We start from the raw sequence: 27,109 nt of genomic DNA, 5'->3' as shown, positions 1-27,109 counted from the left end.
AAAATAATTTTTTTAAAAATATTTTTTAAAAGGTTTTTCAAATGATTTTTTAAAATAAATTTTAAAAGGAATTTTAAAAGGTTTTTAAAATAATTTTTTAAAAGGATTTTTTATAAGGTTTTTGAAAGAATTTTTAAATGGGTTTTAAAATAATTTTTAAAGGATTTTTTTAAAAGGGTTTTAAAATAATTTTTAAATGATTTGAAAAATATTTTTAAAATAAATTTGAATAATTTTTATTAAGTTATCCTAGATTCATATCACCCGATTTTAAATTATCAATCAGGGTCCTGATGTAATTTTGTGAGATAGTTATCTTTAATTTAGATTATTATATATATAACCATAAAATGATTAATAAAAAAGTTGTTTTAAGAAATTATAATTACATTATAACTTTTTTATAATATAATTATCTTTAGGCCCTGCTATTACCTTATAGTAGAAATTTCGTGATGGAGTGTCCATTCCATGGTACCCATACAAGGGGAAAGCTAACACTTGCCCAAGAAAAGATGAAGCAGTATAACATCTTGTGGCTACCGCAATTTATATAATCATTTTTCCGGAGGGCTGAGGCTTACGTTGATAATGTATCTTTGATATGATGTTCCTTTACTCTTTTAACTACTTTCACACCAGGAACGGACACCTTTTCCTACTTAGCTGGACCAATACGCAACTAACTGGATCCCACCAACTCCCAACGGCTATATTCCTCGCCGCCCACTGCTCCCACTTAATCAACTCTTCCTTCCATCACCTTCCTCTCCTCTAACGGTCACCTCTCTATCTTCTTCCTCCTCTTCCGCCAGAATTAATAAGCCGCCCACCACGCTTTTGATGCTCTACTCTCCCCTCCCTTCTCCCTCCCCTTTCTTGCTTACACATCTGCAAATCCTAAACCACAAGAAACAACAATAACAACGACAGCGAGAAGTGATGGAGACAGCTGTGCCCAACGTCCAGCGCGTCAACAAAGCCTCCTCCGACGAGCTCCTCCGCAAATTCGCCGAACTCGACGCCGACCCCCCGGCGAGACCTTACTCGCTCCCTCGCCCCTCCTCCACCACCGCCCGCATCTTCACCCCAATGGCCGTCCGGAAGAAGTCCTGCCGCGCTATCAACGCCCTCTCCTCCCGGGAGCTCATCTCCTCATCCTCCTCTTATGCCGACGGAAGGCCGGCAAGGAGGGGGCGGACCAGTGCTGGACAGGCAGAGTGGAAGTCCCTTCTCCCTCTCTCCAATCGCAGGTCGTCCTCCAAGTCCCTGCTCCGAAGGATCGGGGTCCGACGGTCCGATGACGCAGCCCCCGGCATCGGACTCTTCTTTGCCATAGCCCTCCAAAAGGTAATGCTGATTCTACAATTTTTTTCATCCCTGTTCTCCGATTTCGCAATTGAAGCAAAAGTTAGGAAAAAATATTGAATTCAGCACTTCGTTCTTTCTCTGTTTCTTTGCCAGAAATCTACCGAAAGCTGCGCAATATTTCTGTGAAAAAATTCAAATAAGCTAAACATGTTCATAAACTATGAATTTTTATCTCAAAATTGCTGACATCATAATGGACAATGCTTATTGCAAAGGTTCTCAGCTAACTCTCTTTATGGCAAATCTGTTGCAGACATGGCGTAAGACGATGGCAAGCGCATCAAAGATGATTGTGGAGAAGCACTGCCCGAAACATGTTCGACTTATCAGTGACAATGTTTAATTAATTTCACGGACTGTTCTTTTTTTACTGATACAAAATTTCTACTTCCAATAAAACCCCAACATGGCAATGTTTTTCTTTAAATACAAGTCGATAGAACATTCTTTCAATGTAAACATGAAATTCGCTTTATTCTCGCTACAAAAACCTTAAATTAGGAACAAAATTTTCGTCCCAAATTTATAATATATTTAGCGACAAAACTAGAATTTATTACTAATTGGCAACGAAATTGGCAACCAAATAAAATCATCGCAAAATAATAACAAATAATATTTTGTCGCAACTTTCGTTGCCAATTAACGTCGAAATTTAAAATTCATTGTAATATTTACAAACTCTGCAATGAAAGCAGAGTTCATCACAAAAGCTTTAGACATGATGTAGCCAATGTTGCAACGATCGTAAATTGACGATGAAACAATAGATTCGTCAAAGATTGACACAAAAATTAAAAATAAAAATAAATGTGTTCGAAATCTAGCATATGAACCTAGAGACCATGAAATGATATGAAACCAATTTCTCTGTTTTCATATCAATCTTCTGATGACATCAATGACCTCAAATATCAATTTCACCTAAAATATTAAGATTCATAATTTTTTTTTAACAAAAATTAGCTTATTCATGTTAACAAAAATTATGGATATCAATATATTGGGTGGAATTTATATTTGTATCATTTATATCACCAAGAGATCGATACGAATACATCGGAATTTGTTTCATATTATTCTAAGATCTCTAGGTCTATCTACCGAATTTAAGACACATTTATCTGTATTTTTAAAAAAATTATCAATCTGCAACGAATGTATAAATTCATCGTCAAAAAATCTAATTCTTGTTAAAAAATTATGGATCTCAATATATTCGGTGAAATTGATATTTGATGTAATTTATATCATCATGAGATCAATACGAACACATAGAAACTTGTTTCGTATCATTCCAAAATCTCTAAGTGTATTTATTGGATTTCATACATATTTATTTGTATTTTTTAAAAAATTAAACCTTTGCGACGAATATATAGATTCGTCGCCAATTGCCGATGAAACCCTGGATTCATCACCAATTGGTGACAAATTTATAGATTCATCGTAAATTTGTATTTTTTTTAAAATACAAATAAATTCATTTTAAATCCAACAGATAGACTTAGATCTCGAAATGACACAAAACTCGTTCCTATATATCAATCTCCTGATGGCATAAATGATCTTAAATATCAATTCCTCCCAATATATTAATTTTTTAATAGAAATTAAAAATTTTTAAACTCATTTATGTTAAAAAAATTATGGATATCAATATATTGGGTGGAATTAATATTGAGATAATTTATATCATCATGAGATTGATATGAATACATAAAAACTTATTTCATGTCATTTTGAAATCTCTAGGTTTATTTATCGGATTTCGTATGTATTTTTTGTATTTTTTTTAAAAAATAAACATTTGTGATGAATATATAGATTCTTCGCAGATTGGTAGTTTTTTAAAAATATCAATAAATGAATCTTAAATCTGGCATATGGACATAGAGATCTCGGAATGACATAAAATTAGTTTATATATATTCATATCGATCTCTTGATGACATAAATGATCTTAAATATCAACTCCACCAAATATATTTAGATCCAGAATTAAATTTTTCAAACTCAGTCATATAAAAAAAATTATGTATATCAATATATTAGGTGGAATTGAGTCCTCGGGGTTATGGTGTCACGCCCCCAGAGGGGTCCCTGCCAGAAGAAATTTCGGCAGCATCTCCCCTGCACGGGTGACAATATGAAACATTACTACAGACAAAATATACATTAGTCACACTCGGCTGGAATATATACACAAATAGAAACAACATAACACACAGTTTAATATACTCAGCTCACCCGGCTGGACAAAATGAAATAACACATAACCACCATCTATAACCATCAGCCTAAACGGCTGGAACAATATCGAAACACACACACAGCGGAAGACAGAACGATAAAATACTCAGCCTACACGGCTGGATGTAAACGCAGCGGAAATCACAAAAAGAAAACAAATGTATAACCGACAAAGTCACTGACTAAATTGCCTGCAACCACCTAACTAGACTCCAAAATCCATATCGAAGCATACAATACCAAGTTCACAAAACCAAAACATAACTTGCGTCAGCAACCAAAACCAGAAAAAAAGAAGCTATCCTCGAGTGTGTCGTGGGGCTGGCAGTTGGGACTCTCCAAGCATCCATGACTCATCTACCTGTTACCTGGCGAAAGAAAGTCATTTTGCGGGGTGGTGAGTATTGGAACTCAGCGGGTAAGGAAAGAGATAGTGCATGAACATAACATATAACTAGAAAGTGAGCCAAGAGTATACAGTCTCATAAAAGAAATAGCAGATACTACAAAAAGGACCAAAATAAGCACTCATACCTGAAACCATATCCTAGGCTAGGTATAATAAGACAGAACTGGTACTAATCTGCTACAGTACTACTCATAACTACAGAGACAACAAGCAAGGTATATACAAGCAATAACAGCGTATGTCAACGACAGCAGTAAGTAAGCAATAACAACATATATAAACAACAGCAGCCCAAGCAAATATAATAACAGCGTATGCACGGATGGTCACTCCCGCCCACCTCTCTGCACCATGACCCCTGTATGGTCGAGAGGCCGGGTCAGTGACAGACTGTACACCACTCACACGAGTGGCCGAGGGGACAGTTGCATAGTAGCTAACTAGCTACATCTGCGACGGGGTCCCTGCTGCTCGTACTCCAGCTACCACTTACACGAATGGCCGAGTGCGGCACGACAGGACAAGCGGCATCAACTCCAGCTACCACTCTCACGAGTGGCCGAGGATGCGGCATGCATGCAATGACATGATGCGAACAATGCAACAGTCATCATATATATATAGGCAGAAACAAGTATGCTACATGAAGCCAGCATGCTCAATATAGTACATAAATAAACAACAGTTAAAGCATACAAATATGATATTTAATATTTGCTACTGATCATGGACAACAACAAGAGACTGTATGGATATAAAAACCAGTAACTCAAAGGTTTTGAGTGGAAGTATCAAGCATAGGAAAAATTTCGAGTGGAGTCAAGGTAAAGCAATTCTTATCCAAAATAGCTCATGCACTAAGTTCGTAGAACTAGAGAATCAAAGGAAGAAGTACCCGCTTTTACTTATCAATCGTATCAGAATAAATCCACGTTGTGCTACTTGCCCTAAATCAGAGTTCTGCAAATCATGTGATATACAATTTAGCTAATTCCATAAACAATATCTAACTACATCCAAACCCAACCTAATTAGGGAAAAAAAACCCAATCCAACTACGAACCTCGATTCATCTAAATCCATCCAGAAATCTGAGACTAGCATGCCCAAAATAGAACCAACATCGAAACCAAAATAAACAAATCTGCCCAGCCAACCAACACTAACTCAAGGAGCGAAAGCACCCTCACACTCACCCAGAGCAACACTTTCTTTCCCACCAACATCCAAACTTACACAGGGAGCAAGATACAACACAACCAAGGCAACATCCCCAGTTATCCAGTAAGTTAAAACTAATGCAAGGAACAAAAACTAATTACACTTCAACCATTAATTCCATTTGGTCCAGCAAACTGAAGTCATCCCAAAGCATAGAAAATAAAAACAACCACCAAAACTAATCACACCTCACAACCAAAACCTCAACCTCCAGTTTGTCCTGACATTCCTAACCCTCTTTGAGGCATGAACCACATCAAATTGCCTCCACCCAAGATCTATAATTATTCAAAGTAGTAGGACACATCAAATTTGCCTTAATACTAAATCCATGGCAATTCCAACAACATACCAAAACTAAACCCACACCTTGCAAAGCAGTCCGACATTTCTAAAGCAATAGGAACCAAAGAAAACATTTAGGACACTAACAATCTGACCCAAACCTTTGGTGGAAATAGAAAGAAGCCATATACCATCAAACCTACCCTAAGCCACCAGTAACTTGGTCCAGATCTCAATCCGACAAAACCAAGCTCACTCAAAATGCCCAAATTCCCGAAGTATTGGAAAAGAAAAGAAGAAAGACCTCATCCGGATCATATTGTAACCTACGGAAAGAAACATTCATCTCATACTTACCAAGGAATTCTAATTGCTGGATCGGTTAGGGCACAGTCAGCGTCAGGAAGAGGGGGCTGGCATTGGCTCGTCGCGACCGGCGATGGTGCGGCGTCTCTGTGCTGGCGTGCAAAGGGGAGTAGTCGGCTGTGGCTCGAGGGCTTCGGTGAGGAGATCGCGAGAGGAGATAGGCTGAAGCTCGCGTGAGGGAAGGAGGTCGGCGGTGTGGTGCTCGTGCGAGAGCCGACGGCTGCTAGGTGCTCGCAGAAAGAGGAGATCGCCGGTCGTCCTTAGAGAGTAGTAGTAGTAAGAAGGGTGGTCGTTACATATGGTGTTGCGGTAGGACATCTAGGTTGTCACCCAAGCACCGTGGTTCAATCCCCAGCTATGACATATTTGTAGAATTTTTCCTCCAAATGGGGCGCATAACCAACGGATGCTAGATTTTTGGGTTGTTCGTCGCGCGTACTTCTCGATTTACCCTGGTAGCCGATGAAAAAATTTTATGGGGCCAGACCAGCCACCCTAGAGCTAGTGGCGATTTATATTATCATGCGATCAATACGAATACATAGGAACTTGTTTCATATCATTCCGATATCTCTTGGTCTATCTACTGAATTTTATACCTATTTATTTGTATTTTTTTAAAAATAAAACTTTTACGACAAATCTATAGATTCATCGCCAATTGACAAGGAATTTATAGATTCATTGTAGATTAGTAATTTTTTAAAAATACAAATAAATGAGTCTTAAATGTGAGAGATAGATCTAGAGATCTTGGAATAACATGAAATCAGTTTCTATGTATTCACATCATCTCCTGATCACATAAATGACCTTAAACATAAATTTCACCCAATATTTTGTAAACAATGATTATTTAATATAAAATGACCTCAACATTTTCAAATAATAACTTTTTCACTAATTCATTGGATTTATAAATTTCATCTAATTGATTTAACTAGGAAAAATAATATATTAGGCTAAATTGATATTTGAGGCGATTTATATCATCAAGAGATTGATACGAATACATAAGAATTTATTCATATCATTCCAATATATCTAGGTCTAACTTCCAAATTTAAGACGCATTTATTTATATTTTTTTAAAAAATTACCAATTTGTGATAAATCGAGGGATTCATTGCAAAATTGTAATTTTTTAAAATTAAAAACAAATGCATACAAAATCCAGTTGATATATCTAAAGATCTTGGAATGATATAAAACTTATTTTTATATGTTTTGTATCGATCTCTTGATGACATAAATAACCTCAAATATCATGATGACCGGTCATGGCCGGTCACAAGCTCGGATAAAGGAGGAGGGTTGCGTTAGGTTGCCAGCTAGCGTCAAACTATGGCAAATATTCAATGAATGAATCCATTAAACTATTGTGCTAATGCTAGGTTGTTCCCCGGAAGGAACGCGTTGCAGAGTCCGACTGTAACGTCTCGGCAAGGATCACTACATCTCCAGAACTCGGGTGTAGTGATAAATATGCAAGAGTTCGCATTGCAGGGTCTAATTGTAACGTCTCAGCAAGGACCGCTACATCTCCATGAGAACTTGGGTGTAGTGTTAAATAGGCAAAAGTTCTCATACCATAGGTTAGATAAGAACAAATATGATAGGAAAACTAATAATCTAATATTTGGAACATGGAATATAGGAACTCTTACTGGTAAATCAATGGAGGTAGTAGATATGATGATTAGGAGAAAAATTAGTATTTTGTGTGTACAAAAGACAAAATGGATAGACGAGAAGGCAAAGATGATAGAGAACTCGGGTTTTAAGTTATGGTACACTGGAAAGAGTAAAGCAAGAAATGGAGTGGGTATCATTGTAGATAATTTGTTAAAGAATGAAGTTGTAGGAGTAATTAGAAAAGGAGATAGAATTATAGCCCTTAAGATAATAGTGGCCAAAGAAACTATGAACATAATTAGCGTATATGCACCACAAGTAGGATTAGATGAAGCTACCAAATCAAGGTTTTGGGAGGACTTAGATGAAATATTACAAAATATTCCACCAAATGAAATGATTTTAATAGGAGGTGATCTAAATGGACATGTCGGAGTGAAAAATGAGGAATATGAGAGAGTACATGGGAGTTATGGATTTGGAACAAGTAATGAGGAAGGGAAAACTATATTAGATTTTGCGATAGCATATGCCCTTATATTAGCTAATACATTTTTTAAGAAAAGAGAAGAACACTTAGTCATATTCAAAAGTGGGAATAATAAATCGCAAATTGACTTTCTTATGGTTAGGAAGAAGGATAGAAAGATTTGTAAAGATTGCAAAGTCATCCCTGGAGAAAGCTTAACTACCCAACATAGGGTAGTAGTGTTGGATATACGCCTCAAACATAATATCAATAGAAAGAAAATATATACAATTCCTAGAATTAAGTGGTGGAAGTTAAAGGATGGAAAACAAAATATATTTAAGGAGAAGGTAGTGTTGGGATCTTAGATGGCTAGAGGGGGGGTGAATAGCCCCTTTAAAAACTTCTACACAGATAATTGTTAGCACAGCGGAATTAGACAACTAAAGGAAAGAAAAACACAAGCACACTAACAATAGGATTTACGAGGTTCGGGGATAACTTGCCCCTACTCCTCGGCGTGTCCGTAAGGTGGACGACTCCTTGATCTTCGGTAGATCGCACCCCGGATAACTTCCGGCTACAAATCCTCCTTCTCGGTGGAGTAACCTCCCCACAGCGTCTCAAGAAATATCTAAGTTAAAGCACGAGACTTACAGAAACTCGGTGGCACAGGAGAATAAAAATGCTTACAACCACGCGAGGATCAGTAGCAGAACGGAGATCGCAGTTCACCCGAGAGCTCAAGAACTTCGCACAACAGCACAGACTTTTCTTTCAAGCTTTCTTATTTTTTGTTCTGTTCTCTCCTCTCGCTGTTTTTATTGCTTCTCAGACCTGATCTCTGCTGTCACCGATCTGGTCCAAAACTGCGCAAATCAGCGCTGCAGCCAATCCCTCTTCCTCCTTACCTGGTTCTCTGAACTCACACCAATGATATCACAGTCATCACTGGTGTCTTCTGAGCTCGAACCAATCCCCAGGAGTCAAGCAGATCGCAGCCAGATCACAGCAGTATCCGTTGATGCCTGAAATGCACCATGCGCCGCTGAAAACAGCCGAAAGACCATTTGTCGCATTCCTCTTATGAACTTAATTTGAAATTAGGCTTGGAATGATACCTGTTAACCTGCAAACTCAAAAGCTAACAGCACAGAGGATTATATCACATAAATGAATGAGGTATATCAAAAGCAGTGAAGGAATCGCTGATACAGCGAACAAATTAGAGTGTGTGGATCGGTCACCAGACCGATCACAGTGCCTTGGACCGATCAGGCAACAGTCTGATCGGTCTGAGGCCATTCTGATCGGTCGTAGTGACCGATCAGATTGAGTGTGGATCGGTCCACAGACCGATCCACCTCTTTCTCTCTTCTGCGGGCTTTTCTCCTGATCGGTCTCCCTGACCGATCAGATTGCACTCAGTGTGCTACTGAGTGTTTTCTGATCGGTCTGCAGACCGATCAGATTTCACTCAGTGTGCTACTGAGTGTCATCTGATCGGTCATCAGACCGATCCATGGAACTCAGTTTCACTGGATCGGTCTGCCGACCGATCCACTGATTCATGTGTCACTGGATCGGTCTACCGACCGATCCAATGTGCCATGGAATGTCCACTTAGGACCCTCTCTGACCTAATCCGGAGAACGAGCTACCATGCCCTCTCCGAGTCCATCAGGTCCAGAGAGCGAGCTACCGAGCCCTCTCTGACTTCGCATGCCAAGTTTCCTTCTTGGACTTTTCAATACCAGATGTCCGATCACCCTTGATCCATCTGGATTTTCCCTTGCCTGGCTTCACTCACCAGGACTTGCACCTAGCTTCACTCACTAGGGTTTTCACCTGGCTTCACTCACCAGGATTTCCAATCTGCCTGGCTTCACTCACCAGGACTTTCCAACTGCCTAACATCCCAGTTAGGACTTCCTCAATCAGGTCAACCAAGTCAACCTAGATTAGTAATTAATCTAAGTTAAATATCTGATACAAACTTAAATCAGTGTTAACAGCAAAACAACATCCAGGTCAGACTGTATCAACAATCTCCCCCTTTTTGTTGTTTGACAACACGATTTAAGTTTAGATAAGAAATGCTCATATACCCATATTTTTTAGGGAAATCAGGATCCTCCCCCTAAGACGGATACACCACCAAGTCAATGACGGGAATCAAGATCCTTCCCGTTATCCTCTCCCCTACAATCAAGCTTTCATACATTTCTAAACTTAGGTATCCTCTCCCCCTTTGTCAAACACCGAAAAGGTGCGAATAAGGTAAGATAACTTAAAGAACTCCCCCTTAACCCTTACTGTCTGTTTCCTAAAGCACTTAGAATTCCCTCTAAGTGTATTATAAGACAGTAAGAAGGAAATAAAGGGCAAACAAGACATGCAAGTGAACAGCATATTAATAACGGATAGAAAATGAAACATAATAAAGAGCAAGCAAATATAACACTGAGTAGCATAAATACATGAGTAGCATCAGAAGTGCAAACATCCAGGTCAGACATAAAGACTAACAAATAACATCCAAAATACATACAGTTAACAAATAAACTGTATCAATCAATATCCTCACACTGAGGAACATCACCACCATCGGCAGGAGGGGTGAAATCCTGAGGCGGCACGCTGGAGGATGGATAGCCTGGGTAAGACTGCGGAGGCGGGTAGCGTGCCATCCATCCGAGTAGCAACTGCTGTGTCACCACCTGATGACTGCGCATATCATCGAAACGCTGGTCAATCTGCCCGCGCAGGTCATCGTAGCACTGGTCTATCCGAATACGCAGGCCATCCAGCTCAGCAGATATCATCGCATCGTGCTGATCAAAGCGGCTCTCCAGCTCGGCGATCTGCCGGCGCAGATCAGGATCAGCCTCTCCATCGTCAGCAGCAGGAGGAGCAGCAACAGGAGTAACTTGTCGTGGAGGTCCCCGTGGTAACTCACCCAGTGCTCTCCCATCCTTCCACCGAACATCCCCATTTTGCCCTATGATGCCAGACTTGGAAAATGCCCGTTTCCCAAGTCGGCAATCCTGCCTGATCATTTTGACTATTCTACCCTTAGAGACATCAACCTGAAGAGTCTCGAGTCAATCAGTAATTATATGCCCATAAGGCATATAAATAGTGGAGCCGCTAGGCTTAGAATATGATATGATCGAGGAGTAGATGCTCGACATGATTTCAAAATCGAGACGTCGACGCAAACCATAAAGCATAAGACAATGATATGATCGGATCTCAGATAATGGTTTAGATGTGATAGGTAGAAGGCAGTTCGTGACAATCTTAAAAAGAATGTAGTCTTGAGGAGATAATCTCAAGGCTGCAAAAGTAGGGAAGTCAACATCTAGCTCATCTAGTCCATCCGGTCTAGGTTGCCTGAAGAAGTACTCATAAATATCGTCAGGTGATACATCAAGTGGAGGAGGTAGTGACTCTGGTAAATCAGGATACAAGGGAAAAGGATTTCCTGAACACATACGGCAACCTAGATACCCAAAGAATTCTCTGATGGAGAAATCGATACTTCTTTTAGCGACTCGAGTGTTATAAACACCATCATGGTTTTGATGAAGGTTGTTATAGAATTCAGAGATTAGGTCAAGATTGATGTCCCTTTCTAGGTAGACTACCGAATCAAGTTTATAATAGGCTAGGGTTTCTGATACAGAGGGACAAAATTCATCCATCCACTTTCGATCCACAGATCGACATGGAAGCAGCTTGAATGTCCTCTGTTGAAATGCTAGCTCAAACTGGCGGTTTGGGAATCTACTGGAACTAGCTGGTTGGGGTCGAGAGGGAGCAGGAGCTTTGGATTTGGATTTCTTGGTCGGTTCCTTAGAGGTTCCCTCACCACCAGTGGGTATCTTTCTAACAATGAGGACAGTGGGAACAAGGAAAGAGCACCGGCCATGGGCAAACCACCGAGCACAAACCACAGTGACAGTAAGAACATGATAACATGACCTGCCAAAGACAATAAACCGTAGAGATATAGAGATTACCTCGGTGCCATTGTGAACTTCGGCTTTTAGAAGACGATGGGTCGAGAAGACGGGAGGAAAAGAGAAGCGTCGGCTAGGTTATGAGTCGGTCGGCTAGGGTTTTGAGAAGGAAGAAGATCGGGAAGAGAGGAGGTCGGGAGGATTTAATGAGGGGATAGTGCACAGTGTGATCTGATCGGACGGCTGTCCGAACAGAGAAATCCTGACCGATCAGGGAACGTCCTGATCGGTCAGCGATCGTCCTGATCGGTCCGGATCTTCCTGATCGGTCCCTGGACCGATCAGATGTGGATCAGTGGGGTGCGATCTGTGCCGGTGTTTCCTGATCGATCCCTGGATCGATCAGTGAACCAGGAATGTCCTGATCGGTCGTGGAGACCGATCAGGCATCATCCTGATCGGTCCCTGGACCGATCAGTGTCTGATATAATATTCAGTAACTGAAAATATGAGCCGTTATCTATCGGGAATTTTGAAAAGTTCAGAATTCAAGAATTCAGAATCTCCCAAATTCATAACCTAGAATCAACACCCACAAGTATATAAAAAAAATGAGCTCTTATGGTCTTAGCTTGTGTAGAGCCCGAAAGTTTCAGACTTTAAATCCAAAAACTCAGACATTTGGAATCTTAGAATTCCAATCTCAGAAAACCTTATAAAACCATATAGTGAAACAAGGTATTAATTAAGACTTAGGATTGCTATGATCAGTTTCAAGTTTGTCAAAATATAAGCAACTTGTCCTAATTTTCAATCAAGGCATGTTAAGTATCAATCAAAAATATCAATCAACAAATCACCCATAGTTAGACACTTTTTAGACAAAGGCCCAATCAAGATTCCTTGATTGGAATATATGAGTAAGATCAAGGAACCAATTACACATGAATTATGTAATGGTGTTCCCCATACTCAATTAATGTCTCTTCAACCTAATTATTCAAGGGATGCATGATACATTTTGAATAATTTTGTTGTACCTAACATCTCACCCCATTTCTAGCAAACAAAAATATTTTGTTAAACCTTATAGTTTGTGTGAGATGTTCCTAAGTTGCCCAAAATCATTCCCAATTTCTCTTGTCATTTTAATTTGTCCTTATTGATCATGATGAAGTCCTAAGGACCTAAGGAGCCAAACACATTCCCAACTCCCTCCTTAAATGACTAAATTCATTTTCTGGAAGGGGTTTGGTGAAAATATCAGCTAGGTTTGACTTTGACTCAACATATGTGAGTGCAATGTCTCCCCTAGCTACGTGATCTCTTATGAAGTGATGACGCACTTCAATGTGTTTGGTCCTCGAATGATGGACTGGATTTTTAGTTAGGTTGATCGTGCTAATGTTGTCACATAGCACTTGTACACCCTTATAAGAAAGTCCATAATCCTCTAGGGTGTGTATCATCCACAACAACTGTGATACACTCTCTCCCATGGCAATATATTCGGCCTCGGTCGTGGAGAGAGCAACACAATGTTGCTTCCGACTCGACCAACTAACTAAAGATGAACCTAAAAATTGGCAACCCCCACTAGTACTTTTCCGATCCAATTTGCATCCAGCATAATCGGAATCGGTATAGCCTATCAAATCAAAAGACTCCGTACGAGGGTACCACAGTCCTACTCTCATTGTGCCTTTGAGATATCTCAGAATCCTCTTAACTGCAATTAAGTGAGATTCCTTGGCACATACTTGATACCTAGCGCACATTCCCACAGCAAAGAGTATGTCCGGTCGACTAGCTGTGAGATATAGAAGACTACCAATCATGCTTCTATATTGCGTTAAATCAATTGGTTTTCCACTCTCATCATTGTCAAGGCGAGTGTTTGTCGCCATTGGAGTGGACACTTCCTTAGAGTCACTCATATTGAATTTTCTAAGCATCTCTTGAGTGTATTTTGTCTGATGGACATAAATTCCATCTCGAGTTTGTTTGATTTCAAGTCCGAGGAAGAATGTCAACTCTCCTACTAGACTCATCTCAAACTCACTTTCCATGTGAGAAATGAATTCATTCAAATAGCCCTTGTTATTTGAGCCACAAATTATGTCATCGACATATACTTGGGCTACAAAAATGTTTTCACCATCTCTTCGTAGAAATAGTGTTGGGTCTATTTGGCCTCTTACAAAACCCTTTTCTAATAGGTAAGTTGACAATCTTTCGTACCATGCTCGAGGTGCTTGTTTAAGCCCATAAAGAGCTTTCTTGAGCTTGTATACGTGGTTTGGAGCTTCGGTACTCACAAACCCCGGTGGTTGCTCAACATAGACTTCTTCTTTAATGAAACCATTTAAGAAGGCAGATTTAACATCCATTTGATAGAGCTTGAAACCTCTATGTGCAGCAAAAGCTAGCATCAAACGAATGGACTCTAATCGGGCCACGGGAGCATAAGTCTCATCATAATCGAGACCTTCAACTTGACTATAGCCCTTGGCTACAAGTCTTGCCTTGTTTCTTACAACTTCTCCCTTTTGATTTAACTTATTTTTGAAGACCCATTTAGTTCCAATAATGGTGGTCTTCTTAGGTCTAAGAACTAAGTCCCACACTTGGCTCCTTTCAAATTGACCTAACTCATCTTGCATAGCTATGATCCAATCAGGATCGCGCAATGCCTCATCAACTAATTTTGGTTCAATCTCTGAAATCAATGCGACTTCATTAGACTCATTTCTAAAGAATGACCTAGTCCTAACCCCTTGGTGGATGTCTCCCACAATTTGGTCTTAGGGATGACTAGTGGCTATCCTAGATTGTCTTGGTGTTGGTGGTGCCTCATGAATGGTCTCACTCGGCATAGGCAAGGACTCAATATCAGGCAAAGGATCAGATTGAGTTCTTTGTTGCCTTTGCTCATCAACATCAGAGTCAACTTCGACTCATTCTTCATTTTGATCATTCAAACTTAGATTTCTAAATTCAAATTGAATTTCTCCTACATCCCTTGGTTGATCATTTAAGTTAGGGATTTCTTCAAAAGCTACATCAGAGGACTCTTCAATCAATTTAGTCCTATTATTGTAGACTCAATAGGCTTTGCTGGTAAGAGAGTACCCGACCAGTATCCCTTGATCAGCCTTAGCCGTGAACTTCCCAAGATGATCCTTGGTGTTCAAGATAAACACCTTACAACCAAACACCCTAAGATGTTTAATTGTAGGCAGTTTCCCAAACCAAAGTTCATGGGGAGTCTTTCCTAAAAACCTATGTATTAAAACTTGATTTTTCACATAGCAAGCTGTATTCACAGCTTCAGCCCATAAGTAGCTCGGTAGCGAGTACTCATTGAGCATGCTTCGTGCAGCCTCTTGTAGGACTCGGTTCTTTCTCTCCACAACCCCATTTTGCTGTGGGGTCCTTGGAGTAGAGAACTCATGCCTATATCCCTTTTCTTGACAAAACTCTAAAAACCTATGATTTTGAAATTCCCCACCATGATCACTTCTAATGGTTTTAATTGTTGTCGATTTTTCATTTTCAGTTCTTCTACAAAAAGAGATAAAAATATCTATAGTTTGGTCCTTATGTTTCAAGAAGAAAGTCCATGTGTATCTAGTAAAATTATCAACGATTACCAAGCAATATCTACTTCCATTCAATGATATTACACTACTGCAATCAAATAGGTCCATGTGCAATAAATCTAAAGCAGTAGATGTACTTACAGTGCTTTTACCTTTATGAACACCTTTTGTTTGCTTACCCTTTTGACATGCATCACATAGTTTGGTCTTGTGGTACTTGATGCTGGGTAAGTCTCGCACTAATCCTTGGTTGGCCAACTTCCGGATGTTCTTCATGTTTACATGTGCCAACCTTCTATGCCATAGCCAAGACTCTTCTTCTTTCGACATGAAACACTTAATCAAAGCATTAGTAGCACTTTTAAACGATACTTGATAAATATTATCAACCCTTGTGCCTACTAGTACCGTGTCAAGTGTGTCAATGTGTTTAACCAAACATTGACTTGAATGAAATTCAATTGTGTAACCCGTATCACACAATTGACTGACACTTAGGAGATTAAAAGTCATCCCCTTGACTAGAAGGACATTCTTGATATGGAAACATTCGGATATATGAATGTCTCCAACTCCTACAACCTTAAGGCTACCATTATTACCAAAAGACACATTACCTCTACTTTTGTTTTGAATGGTTGTAAACAGTGATTTGTCCCCGGTCATGTGCTTGGAGCATCCACTATCAACAAACCAAGTTGATAGATGCTCCCCCTCGACCAATGCCTACAAGACACGGAAGATAGAGGTTTTAGGTACCCAAATCTTGGGACCTAATGCTTCTACAACGAAAGACCTAGGAACCCATGCCTTGGTCATACCTTTCCTAGTTCCATGAGCCCTAGAAACATGTGATCTACTATTTTGAGTTCTAGACATTAGAGAAATGAAACTCGACTCTTTGGGTTGATACCCTAGCCCGGCCTTGTTGTAGACTGCCCTTTGGGCATTTAGAATCATGTCTAGAGTCTTAGAGCTAGTTGAGAACTTCTCAAGCATTTTCTTGAGTTTCTCAACCTCACCCTTTAAAGTCTTGTTCTCATCCTCAAGGACTTCTAGATGTAGGTCATCGACCTCATCTTCCCTAAGGGTCCTTAAGGTTTTTACTTCTTCCTTTAACACTTTATTTTCTGTTTTTGACTTTTTAAGCAATGTAGATAAGTGAGTGATAGTCTTATAACACTTTTCTATATGAGAAGAGGTTACCTCTTCATCATCTGACGATGATGAAGCCGCGGTTGAAGCGTCGCTCGAATCTCCCTCACTTTCGGAGTCCGAAACCTCCCTTGCCATGAGTGCTAATTGTCGGGTGCTCTTTTCCATCTTCTCTTCTTCCTCCGATGAGCTTGATGAGGACTCATCCCAAGTGGCCTTGAGAGCCTTCTTCTTCTTGACTCTTTCCTCCTTCTTTTTGGCTCGTTCCTCCTTCCTCTTTAATTTCGGACACTCGCTCCGAATGTGTCCTTTCTTGCTACACTCATAACATATAACATTAGATTTATCAAAATTTTGATCATTAGTTTTACCTTTTCCTTTGTATCTTCGGCTTCTTCTCATAATCCTTCTTACGAAGTTCGCCATCTCACTTGATGATGATCCACTTTCATCATCGGATTCGGAGGAAGAGGTGGATGAGGAAATCTCCTTTTCCTTCTTCCTTCTTCCATCCTTGCTCTTTGGTCCTGCAAATAAAGCAATACCCTTCTCTTTTTGACCTTTGTTAGCAAGCTCATGAAGTTTCATCTCACAGAAAAATTTATCTAGTTTAACAATGGAAAGATCCTTGGATACCTTGTAGGCATCTACCATAGATGACCACAAGGCATTCCTAGGAAAAGATTTAAGAGCGTACCTTACTAGATCGCGATTCTCCACTCGTTCGTCCACAGAGTGTAGGCCGTTGATGATCTCCTTGAATCTCCCATGAAGTTCACTTACCGTTTCATTATCCTTCATGGTTAGATTTTGGAGCTGATTCAAGAATAGGTCCCTCTTGGCAATCCGAGAATCTCGAGTTCCCTCTTGGAGCTCGATGAGTTTGTTCCATAGGTCTCTTGCACTCGAGAACGGACCTACCTTGACGAGTTGGTCCTTGGCGATTCCACATTGCAAGGTGACCATAGCCTTGGCATCGGCTTGTGCTTTGCGGAGTTGTTCGGTAGACCACCTTGACGAATCGAGTTCCTTACCTTCTTCATCCTTTGGTGGTGTGAAACCTTCCTTGACTGAGAACCACATGGCAATGTCGGTCTTGAGGTAATACTCCATGCGGCCCTTCCAATATTGAAAATCTGCTCCTTCGAAATAGGGTGGTCGATTTGTGCTAAAGCCTTCCTTCATAGCCATCCTTGTTTGCTCTTTTGGGTGTTAATCCGAATCAAAGAGCCCCTCGCTCTGATACCACTTGTTGGGATCTTAGATGGCTAGAGGGGGGGGTGAATAGCCCCTTTAAAAACTTAAACAAAACTTCTACACAGATAATTGTTAGCACAGCGGAATTAGACAACTAAAGGAAAGAAAAACACAAGCACACTAACACTAGGATTTACGAGGTTCGGGGATAACTTGCCCCTACTCCTCGGCGTGTCCGTAAGGTGGACGACTCCTTGATCTTCGGTAGATCGCAACCCGGATAACTTCCGGCTACAAATCCTCCTTCTCGGTGGAGTAACCTCCCCACAGCGTCTCAAGAAATATCTAAGTTAAAGCACGAGACTTACAGAAACTCGGTGGCACAGGAGAATAAATATGCTTACAACCACGCGAGGATCAGTAGCAGAACGGAGATCGCAGTTCACCCGAGAGCTCAAGAACTTCGCACAACAGCACAGACTTTTCTTTCAAGCTTTCTTGTTTTTTGTTCTGTTCTCTCCTCTCGCTGTTTTTATTGCTTCTCAAACCTGATCTCTGCTGTCACCGATCTGGTCCAAAACTGTGCAAATCAGCGCTGCAGCCAATCCCTCTTCCTCCTTACCTGGTTCTCTGAACTCACACCAATGATATCACAGTCATCCCCAGGAGTCAAGCAGATCGCAGCCAGATCACAGCAGTATCCGTTGATGCCTGAAATGCACCATGCGCCGCTGAAACCAGCAGAAAGACCATTTGTCGCATTCCTCTTATGAACTTAATTTGAAATTAGGCTTGGAATGATACCTGTTAACCTGCAAACTCAAAAGCTAACAGCACAGAGGATTATATCACATAAATGAATGAGGTATATCAAAAGCAGTGAAGGAATCGCTGATACAGCGAACAAATCAGAGTGTGTGGATCGGTCACCAGACCGATCACAGTGCCTTGGACCGATCAGGCAACAGCCTGATCGGTCTGAGGCCATTCTGATCGGTCGCAGGGACCGATCAGATTGAGTGTGGATCGGTCCACAGACCGATCCACCCCTTTTTCTCTTCTGCAGACTCTTCTCCTGATCGGTCTCCCTGACCGATCAGATTGCACTCAGTGTGCTACTGAGTGTTTTCGATCGGTCTGCAGACCGATCAGATTTCACTCAGTGTGCTACTGAGTGTCATCTGATCGGTCATCAGACCGATCCATGGAACTCAGTTTCACTGGATCGGTCTGCCGACCGATCCACTAATTCATGTGTCACTGGATCGGTCTACCGACCGATCCAATGTGCCATGGAATGTCCACTTAGGACCCTCTCTGACCTAATCCGGAGAACGAGCTACCGTGCCCTCTCCGAGTCCATCAGGTCCAGAGAGTGAGCTACCGAGCCCTCTCTGACTTCGCATGCCAAGTTTCCTTCTTGGACTTTTCAATACCAGATGTCCGATCACCCTTGATCCATCTGGATTTTCCCTTGCCTGGCTTCACTCACCAGGACTTGCACCTAGCTTCACTCACTAGGGTTTTCACCTGGCTTCACTCACCAGGATTTCCAATCTGCCTGGCTTCACTCACCAGGACTTTCCAACTGCCTAACATCCCAGTTAGGACTTTCTCAATCAGGTCAACCAAGTCAACCTAGATTAGTAATTAATCTGAGTTAAATATCTGATACAAACTTAAATCAGTGTTAACAGCAAAACAACATCCAGGTTAGACTGTATCAACAGGTAGAAGTACAAGAATTAGGTGAAATATACGATAGCTCTAATACAACATGAGATAAGATGGTATCAAAGTTGAAAATAGTAGCTAAGAGTGTACTCGGTGAGTCAAAGGGACATGCACCACTAAGTAAAGAATCTTGGTGGTGGAATGAGACGGTGGACGCATGGTATCTCTGGCGTAATGGCCAGGGGTCGATTCTCAGGAACTGACGACCTGGGGTTTACCCCGCCATGCGCCTATGGCCTGTGTACCTGCATGAACCTCCCTCCATATCCGTGGGGCCGGCACTAGGGGGGCCGCTAAGGTAGCGGATCTACCTTTTTTTTTTGGTGGTGGAATGAGAAAGTACAAGAGAAAGTGAAGGAAAAATAAATAGCTTATAAAGAATTATATATTTGTAAGAACGAGAAAAACTTAAAAAAATATACAATAGCCAAGAAAGAAGCTAAAAAAGTAGTGAGTGAAGCAAAAAATGAAACTTTTGAACGGTTATATCGAAAATTGGATACAAAAGAAGGGGAAAGAGACATTTATAGAATAGCTAAAGTGAGAGAAAGGAAAACAAGAGATCTTAGCCAAATAAAATGTATTAAAGATGAATGTAATAGGGTATTAGTAAATGATGGAGAAATAAAAGAGTGGTGGAAGAGGTATTTTCATCAACTTTTTAATGAAGGTTTAGGTGACCAACTTAACTTAGGTAATTTAATTAGGTCAAATGAGCATAGAAATTTTAATTTTTATCATAGAATTCAAACATCAGAAGTAAAGCAAACTTTAAATGAGATGCACAATGGAAAAGCCGTTGGACCAGATGATATTTCGATAGAAGTATGGAAGTGCTTAGGGAAACAAGGTATTGAATGACTTACAAAATTATTTAACATGATATTGAAAACAAAAAGAATGCTTGATCAATGGAGGATAAGTACTCTAGTTCCCTTATATGCAAACTATAGGGGTATTAAACTAATGAGTCATACTATAAAACTTTGGGAAAAGTAATAGAAAAAAGATTAAGGAGACCACAGTGACAGAAAATCAATTTGGGTTCATGCCTGGAAGGTCGACAATAGAAGCTATACATCTCCTTCAACAATTAATTCAAAAATATCGGGAGCAAAAACAAGATCTACACATGGTATTCATTGACTTAGAAAAAGCTTATGATAGACTCCCAAGATAAATTATATGGAGAATTTTAGAAAAGAGAGGTGTTAGCGTAACATATATTGAACTAATTAAGGATATGTATGAAGATGTAACGACCAGAGTAAAGACTTCAGGCGGAGTAACTGAAGCATTTCCAATAAAGATAGGGTTACATCAAGGATCAGCCCTACGTCCCTATCTTTTTACAATAATTATGGACGAACTCACTACGCACATTCAAGACACAGTACCGTGGTGCATGTTGTTTGCAGATGATATTATTTTGGTAGATGAGACACGTGAAGGAGTAAATGCTAAGTTAAAATCTTGGAGGGAAACACTAGAAGGGAGAGATTTTAAGCTTAGTAGATTAAAGACAGAATATATAAAATTTAAGTTTAGCAATATTAGAGGTAATGAAACAATTGTTAAGATAGGAGAGGACGAGTTGTTCGGAACCGAGAGATTTAAATATTTAGGATCATTTTTACAAAATGATGGAGGGATTGAGAGAGACGTCTTACATAGAATATAAGCAGGATGGGTGAAATGGAGGGGAATGTCAGGTGTTTTATGTGACCGTAAAGTACCTCTTAAACTTAAAGGTAAGTTTTATAAAATCGCTGTTAGACCTGTTGTGTTATATGGAGCTGAATGTTCGGCTATGACTCGAGCACATGAGCATAAGATGAGAGTTGCAGAGATGAGGATGTTAAGGTGGATGTGTGGACATACGAAGATGGACAAAATAAGGAATGAGAGCATTAGAGAGAAAGTCGGAGTTGCATTTATTGAGGACAAACTCCGAGAGACACGTTTAAGATTGTACGAACATGTACTTAGACGACCAATAAATGCTCCAGTTAGGCGATGTGAAACTATGATAAACATGCATATCAAACGAGGAAGAGGAAGACCAAAAAAGACTTGGTTAGCAACAATAAAATAAGATAAAATTTATTTAAATATAGATGATGATATAATAGGAGATAGAACTCAATGGCGTAAAAGGATTCATACAGTCGACCCCACCTAGTGAGAAAAGGCTTGGTTGTTGTTGCTGTTGTTGTTGTATCAATTCCACCCAATATATTGAGATCCATAATTTTTTTAAACAAGAATTAACTCATTTGTGTTAAAAAAAATTATGGATAAGAATTTGTTAAACAAGTATATTGGGTGGAATTGATATTTGAGGTGAGTTATATCATAATGATATCTATACAAACATATAAGAATTTGTTTTATGCCATTCTAAGATCTCTAGGTCTATCTACTTTTTTTTGTACGTATTTATTTGTATTTTTTTAAAAAAAATTAAAGTTTTGCCATGAATCTATAGATTCATTGCCAATTAGCGATGAATCCAGGGATTCATCTCCAATTGATGATGAATTTATAGATTTGTCACATATTAGTAATTTTTAAAATTACAAATAAATGAGTCGTCTTAAATCTAAGAGATATATCTAAAGATCTCAGAATGACATGAAATCAGTTTCTACATGTTCGTATTGAACTTCTGATGACATAAATGACCTTAAACACACTACAACAAAACTTCACAAAGAGAACAGTGAAAAATCATTGTGAAAGACCCAAAAAATCATTGTCATTTAACGTGTTGAGAAAGATATGGGCGCTCAAAAACAACGGTTAAAAACCATTGTCTCTTTACCTAAAACACAACAATTTTTCACCGTTGTGTTTCCAGCTGAACCGTTGTATATGTGGTAAAGATATAGTGATTTTTTTTTTAAAATGACAACGGTTTATAATGATTGTATTTAATGTAAAAAAATAGCAGTTTTTAACCGTTGTCTTTGAAACTAACTAACCTTTGAAGCATGGTTTCCATCAATTCCACCTACTATTTTTTTCCTAGATAAATCAATTAGATGGACTTTATAAATTCAATGACTAAGTGAAAAAAATTATTATTTGAAAATGTTAAGGTCATTTTTAAACAATAATTGATCTTAAAATATTAGCTAAAATTCATGTTTGAGGTCATTTATGTCATTAGGAGATCAATATGAATATATAAAAACTATTTTCATGTTATTATGAGAACTCTAAGTCTGTCTCCTGAATTTAAGACTCATTTATTTATATATATTTTTTAAAATTACTAATCTCCAACAAATCTATAAATTCATCTCAAAATTTTATTTTTTTAAAAAATATAAATAAATACATACGAAATATGATAAATAGATCTAGAGATTTCAAAATGACATGAAACAAGTTCTTATATGTTCGTATCAATCTTGTTGTGGTAAAAATCACTCAAATATCAATTCCATCCAATATATCGATATCCATAATTTTTAAATACAAATGAGTTAATTCTTGTTAACAAAAATTATGGATCTCAATATATTAGATGAAATTGATATTTGAGGTCATTTATTTTAACAAAAGATCAATATGAATACATAGAAACTAGTTTCATATCATTCTATGATCTCTAGGTCTATCTACAAGATTTTGTACGCATTTACTTTTATTTTTAAAAATTATAATTTTACGACAAATCCCTAGATTTGTCGTAAATTGATAATTTTTAAAAAATACAAATAAATGTGTCTTAAATCTAGAAGATAGACTTAGAGATCTAAGAATGACATGTAATAAGTTTGTATGTGTTTATATCAATCTCTGATGATATAAATCACCTCATATATTAATTTCACCTAATATATTTATTTTCCTAGTTAAATCAATTAGATGAACTTTATAAACCCAATGACTTAGTGGAAAATTTATTGTTTAAAAAGGTTAAGGTCATTTTGATATTAAACAATTATTGATGTAAAAATATTAGGTGAAATTCATGTCACTACAACAAAAAAAGTACAAAGACAACACCATAAAAATACCGGTTTTAGAAAAAATCATTGTAAATTTGGAAAAACATAATAATTTTTGATAAAATCGTTGTCTTTGATAAACAATTACCACAAAAGACCACAAGGACAACAGATTTTACAATAGTTTTCAAACATTATTGTCTTTAAGCAATTTTTTTTCTTTACAATAGTTTGATATAGTTGTCAATGAGATTATAAGTGTTATATTTTCTTGCCACAAAACTCATGCCAAAAATTGATTCACAATGATTTATAACCATTGTCAATGAAATTATAACCATTGTGTTAAATTCTACCTAAAAACTTTGCCAAAAATTAGGAGTGGTGAAAGCTCTTTTAAGCCCCGGTACCCCTTTCAAGAAAATAAACCTTCCATCCTCCTCGGGGCTGAATTCCCTTGTTCGATCTTGTCTCTTCCCCTTCCTTCTCCTACTTTGAGTCTTGATCTCTGCCTTCCCTAACCCTGGTGGCTTAGATCGGAGGAAGAAAAACCCTTCCATCCCTTCTCTCACATGGACGAACAGGAAGGGGGCACTCCATGCGACATTCCTCGATGCATCAATGCAACAATTCTTCTTCCTCATTCGTGATCCATGTCAAGACCCTTTTTTTCTTTCGTCCTTCCTTCCTTCCTTGAAGAGCATATCATCGTCCGCTGCTTTCCGACCTTTGAGTGTGCGAGTTGGAGATAGATCTATCCGAGAATGGAGGCGGCCATGGATTTGATGTGGAGGATCTCACCAAAGGAGAGCGAGACTGCTCTCTTCACCTTGATGTCCCTGATCTCTCACCATTCCACCGACCTTCTCTTGCAAGTCGACCTTCCTCTCCAAGTCCTCGCATCTCGTTCGTTTCACTTTTGTTTCTTATCTTCCATGTGGTTTCTGATTTTCCTCTTGATGTCCCTAATCCCTCACCATTTTGCTTTTGATATTTGGGAAATTCCCCTTTTTAAAAGAGGAGAGCTGCTTTTCCCACCCCCGTTGGCACCCTCCTCTCCCTGAGCCCACTCCCCGGGTCCATCATAAAATATATATAATGATATTTACCCTTCTTTCCTTTTCCTTATTCCTCATTCACGTTTTTTTATTCACGTTTTTTTTGTTTTAATTTTTTTAAGTTTTGTTTTTTAAACTAATTTTATTTTTTATCAGTTTTATTTTTTAATAATTTTTTTTATTATATATTTTAATCTTTGTTTATTTTTTATCTTAGATTTTAAGAGTTATTAGTTGTAAAAATTTAAATAGTATAAAAATATGGATAATTTATATATATATATATATATATATATATATATATAGAGTTGATATTCTGCGCGTCTGCACAGTGCATAACTGTGCACGCGCGCAGGATTCAACTGGTTTTAGTTTTTTTATTTGTTTTTAATTTTTTTAATTAATTTTTTTAATTTAAAATATTAAAATAATTAATTATTTGTTTTTAATTTTTGAATTAAAAAAATAATTAAAATATTTTTTTAAAATTTTATTTTTAGGATTTAGGTTTTGGGGCTTTGGGTTATAGTATCAAAGTTATTTTTTTTTAGATTTTACCTCTAGGGTTTAGGCTTTGGGTTATAGTATCAAAGCTATTTAGGGTTCATGCTTTGGGTTATAGTATCAAAGCTATTTTTTTTAGATTTTACCTCTAGGGTTCAGGCTTTGGGTTATAGTATCAAAGTTATTTTGTTTTTTAAATTTTACCTCTGAGGTTCAGGTTTCCCAATTAGATTATAGTGTTTAGTTTTTAAAAAAAATTAAAATAAAATTAATTTAAGTATTTATTGAGTATTGTAATATGTTGAGGGGATATATTAATGTATTAGAAATTTATATATGGAAATGTTAATTTTTTTAATTTAAAATATTAAAAAATAAAAAAATAAAAAAAAAACAAAGCTTGATCTCTGCGCGACGTGCACAGTCCATTACTGTACGCGTCGCGCAGGAGATCAAGACTATATATATATATATATATATATATATATATATATATATATATATATGAAATTAATATATATTGAGGGGGCAGTGCCACGTTTTATTTTATTTTGTTTTATTTTATTGATTTTTGTTTTTTTAATCAGTTTTTTTTTTATAATTTTTATTCTTTTTAATTTTTTTTATTATATATTTATAATTTTTTATTTATTTTTTAGTCGTAGATTTTCGCACACACCCCCTTCCCAGCCCCATCATATTATTTACCTTTATATCATTTTTTTTAAAGTATTTTCTCGATAAAAATGTCATGCTTTTTTTATATTTGTAATATGAGATTGGATCTTTTGTCCTCAATTTTCTCTGTCCTCCTATTCTACTCGTCGCCTCGAGTCCACTACCAGCGGCCTCTGGTCGTTACCCCGACTAGAACTATACCCTAAGGGAAGGTAAACCTGGAGGTCGTTATCAGGGTGATTGACGTCGAAATTCGACCAAATTTAAGCAGGGACTCAGATCGTCGACGAAGAAAAGTTTATTCAAATCCGACCGAATTTCGGGGTTGATTGTGTCGATGGTGACCACATTCACCTTCCTATTAGGATATAGTTTTAATCGGGGCGACGGTCGGAGGCCGCCGACGATGGGCTGAGGCAATGAGTAGGATACAGGACAGGTGATATTGGGATAGAGGATTCGATATCTTATAATCTTTGTTTTTTTTAATAGTAGATTTTATGGGTTATTATTTATAAAAAATTTAAAAGTAAAGTATGGATAAAAATAAAAAAAATTGATGAAAAAATAATAAATAAAATTTATTTTAAAAAATAAAACTAAGGAAGTAAATAAAATTGAAAAAAATAAAGTTAAGAAAGTAAATAAAATTGAAAAAAAAATAAAATAACTTATTATTTTAAAGAAAAGGGGTAAAAAGATCATTTAACAAGGGAGAGAGAGGGGGTGGGCTGTCAAAGGGGTGGGAAAAGTAATTTACTTATAAGAGGGAGAGGTAGCTCTTTCTACCTCTTGTTTCTTTCTCCCATTTTTTTTTGTCTGCGTAGTTCGTGTTTCGGTTTGTTTGTCTTTGCTTGTTCTTATTGAGATAAATCTATGTCTAATGTCATATAAATGCTTCGATTTGGTAAATCTAGCCTCCTATTCGTATTAACTCTTGTTTTTTTTGGGAAGAAACTCTTGTTTGACCTTTTTTTTGGCATTTTCAATTCTGTCTTTGATATCTCTTATTACGATGTCTGCAAAGTTAAACTTTTCTTCCATATTTACTATAACTGAGAGACAATTGTGATTTCTTGTGGGTACAAACTAATTGCCAAATTCTAACAGTTTCAACTTAATCTGAAAACAACCATCTGCCAAATTCCATCCATTTTTAATTTGCTGAATGATAATATGTTATGGCTGCTTAATGCAAATATCTATGTTAGATTTGTACCAAAAGGATTCTAAAGTTCTTGTTTTTCT

The 27,109-nt window shown here is 38.0% G+C and overlaps 1 protein-coding gene across 1 annotated transcript; it reads left to right on the top strand.

Annotated features, from left to right (window-relative positions):
- The first annotated feature begins 778 nt into the window (after positions 1-778).
- On the top strand, positions 779-1,806 carry LOC122024966. The gene is made up of 2 exons (XM_042583707.1): positions 779-1,350; positions 1,625-1,806. Exons 1-2 carry the CDS (start codon positions 943-945, stop codon positions 1,712-1,714), a joined length of 498 nt encoding a protein of 165 aa, XP_042439641.1. The 5' UTR covers positions 779-942; the 3' UTR covers positions 1,715-1,806.
- Positions 1,807-27,109: the final 25,303 nt, after the last annotated feature.

This window comes from Zingiber officinale, chromosome 9B (assembly GCF_018446385.1).
Source record: "Zingiber officinale cultivar Zhangliang chromosome 9B, Zo_v1.1, whole genome shotgun sequence".
Lineage (NCBI taxonomy): Eukaryota > Viridiplantae > Streptophyta > Magnoliopsida > Zingiberales > Zingiberaceae > Zingiber > Zingiber officinale.
This window is presented reverse-complemented; position numbering and strand designations above follow the sequence as displayed.

Excerpts from the sequence above, each read along its gene's own strand:
- LOC122024966 (XM_042583707.1), top strand. The coding sequence starts at position 943 with ATGGAGACAGCTGTGCCCAACGTCCAGCGCGTCAACAAAGCCTCCTCC. Across the intron at positions 1,351-1,624 it reads TTGCCATAGCCCTCCAAAAG|ACATGGCGTAAGACGATGGC; the intron begins GTAATGCTGATT and ends AATCTGTTGCAG.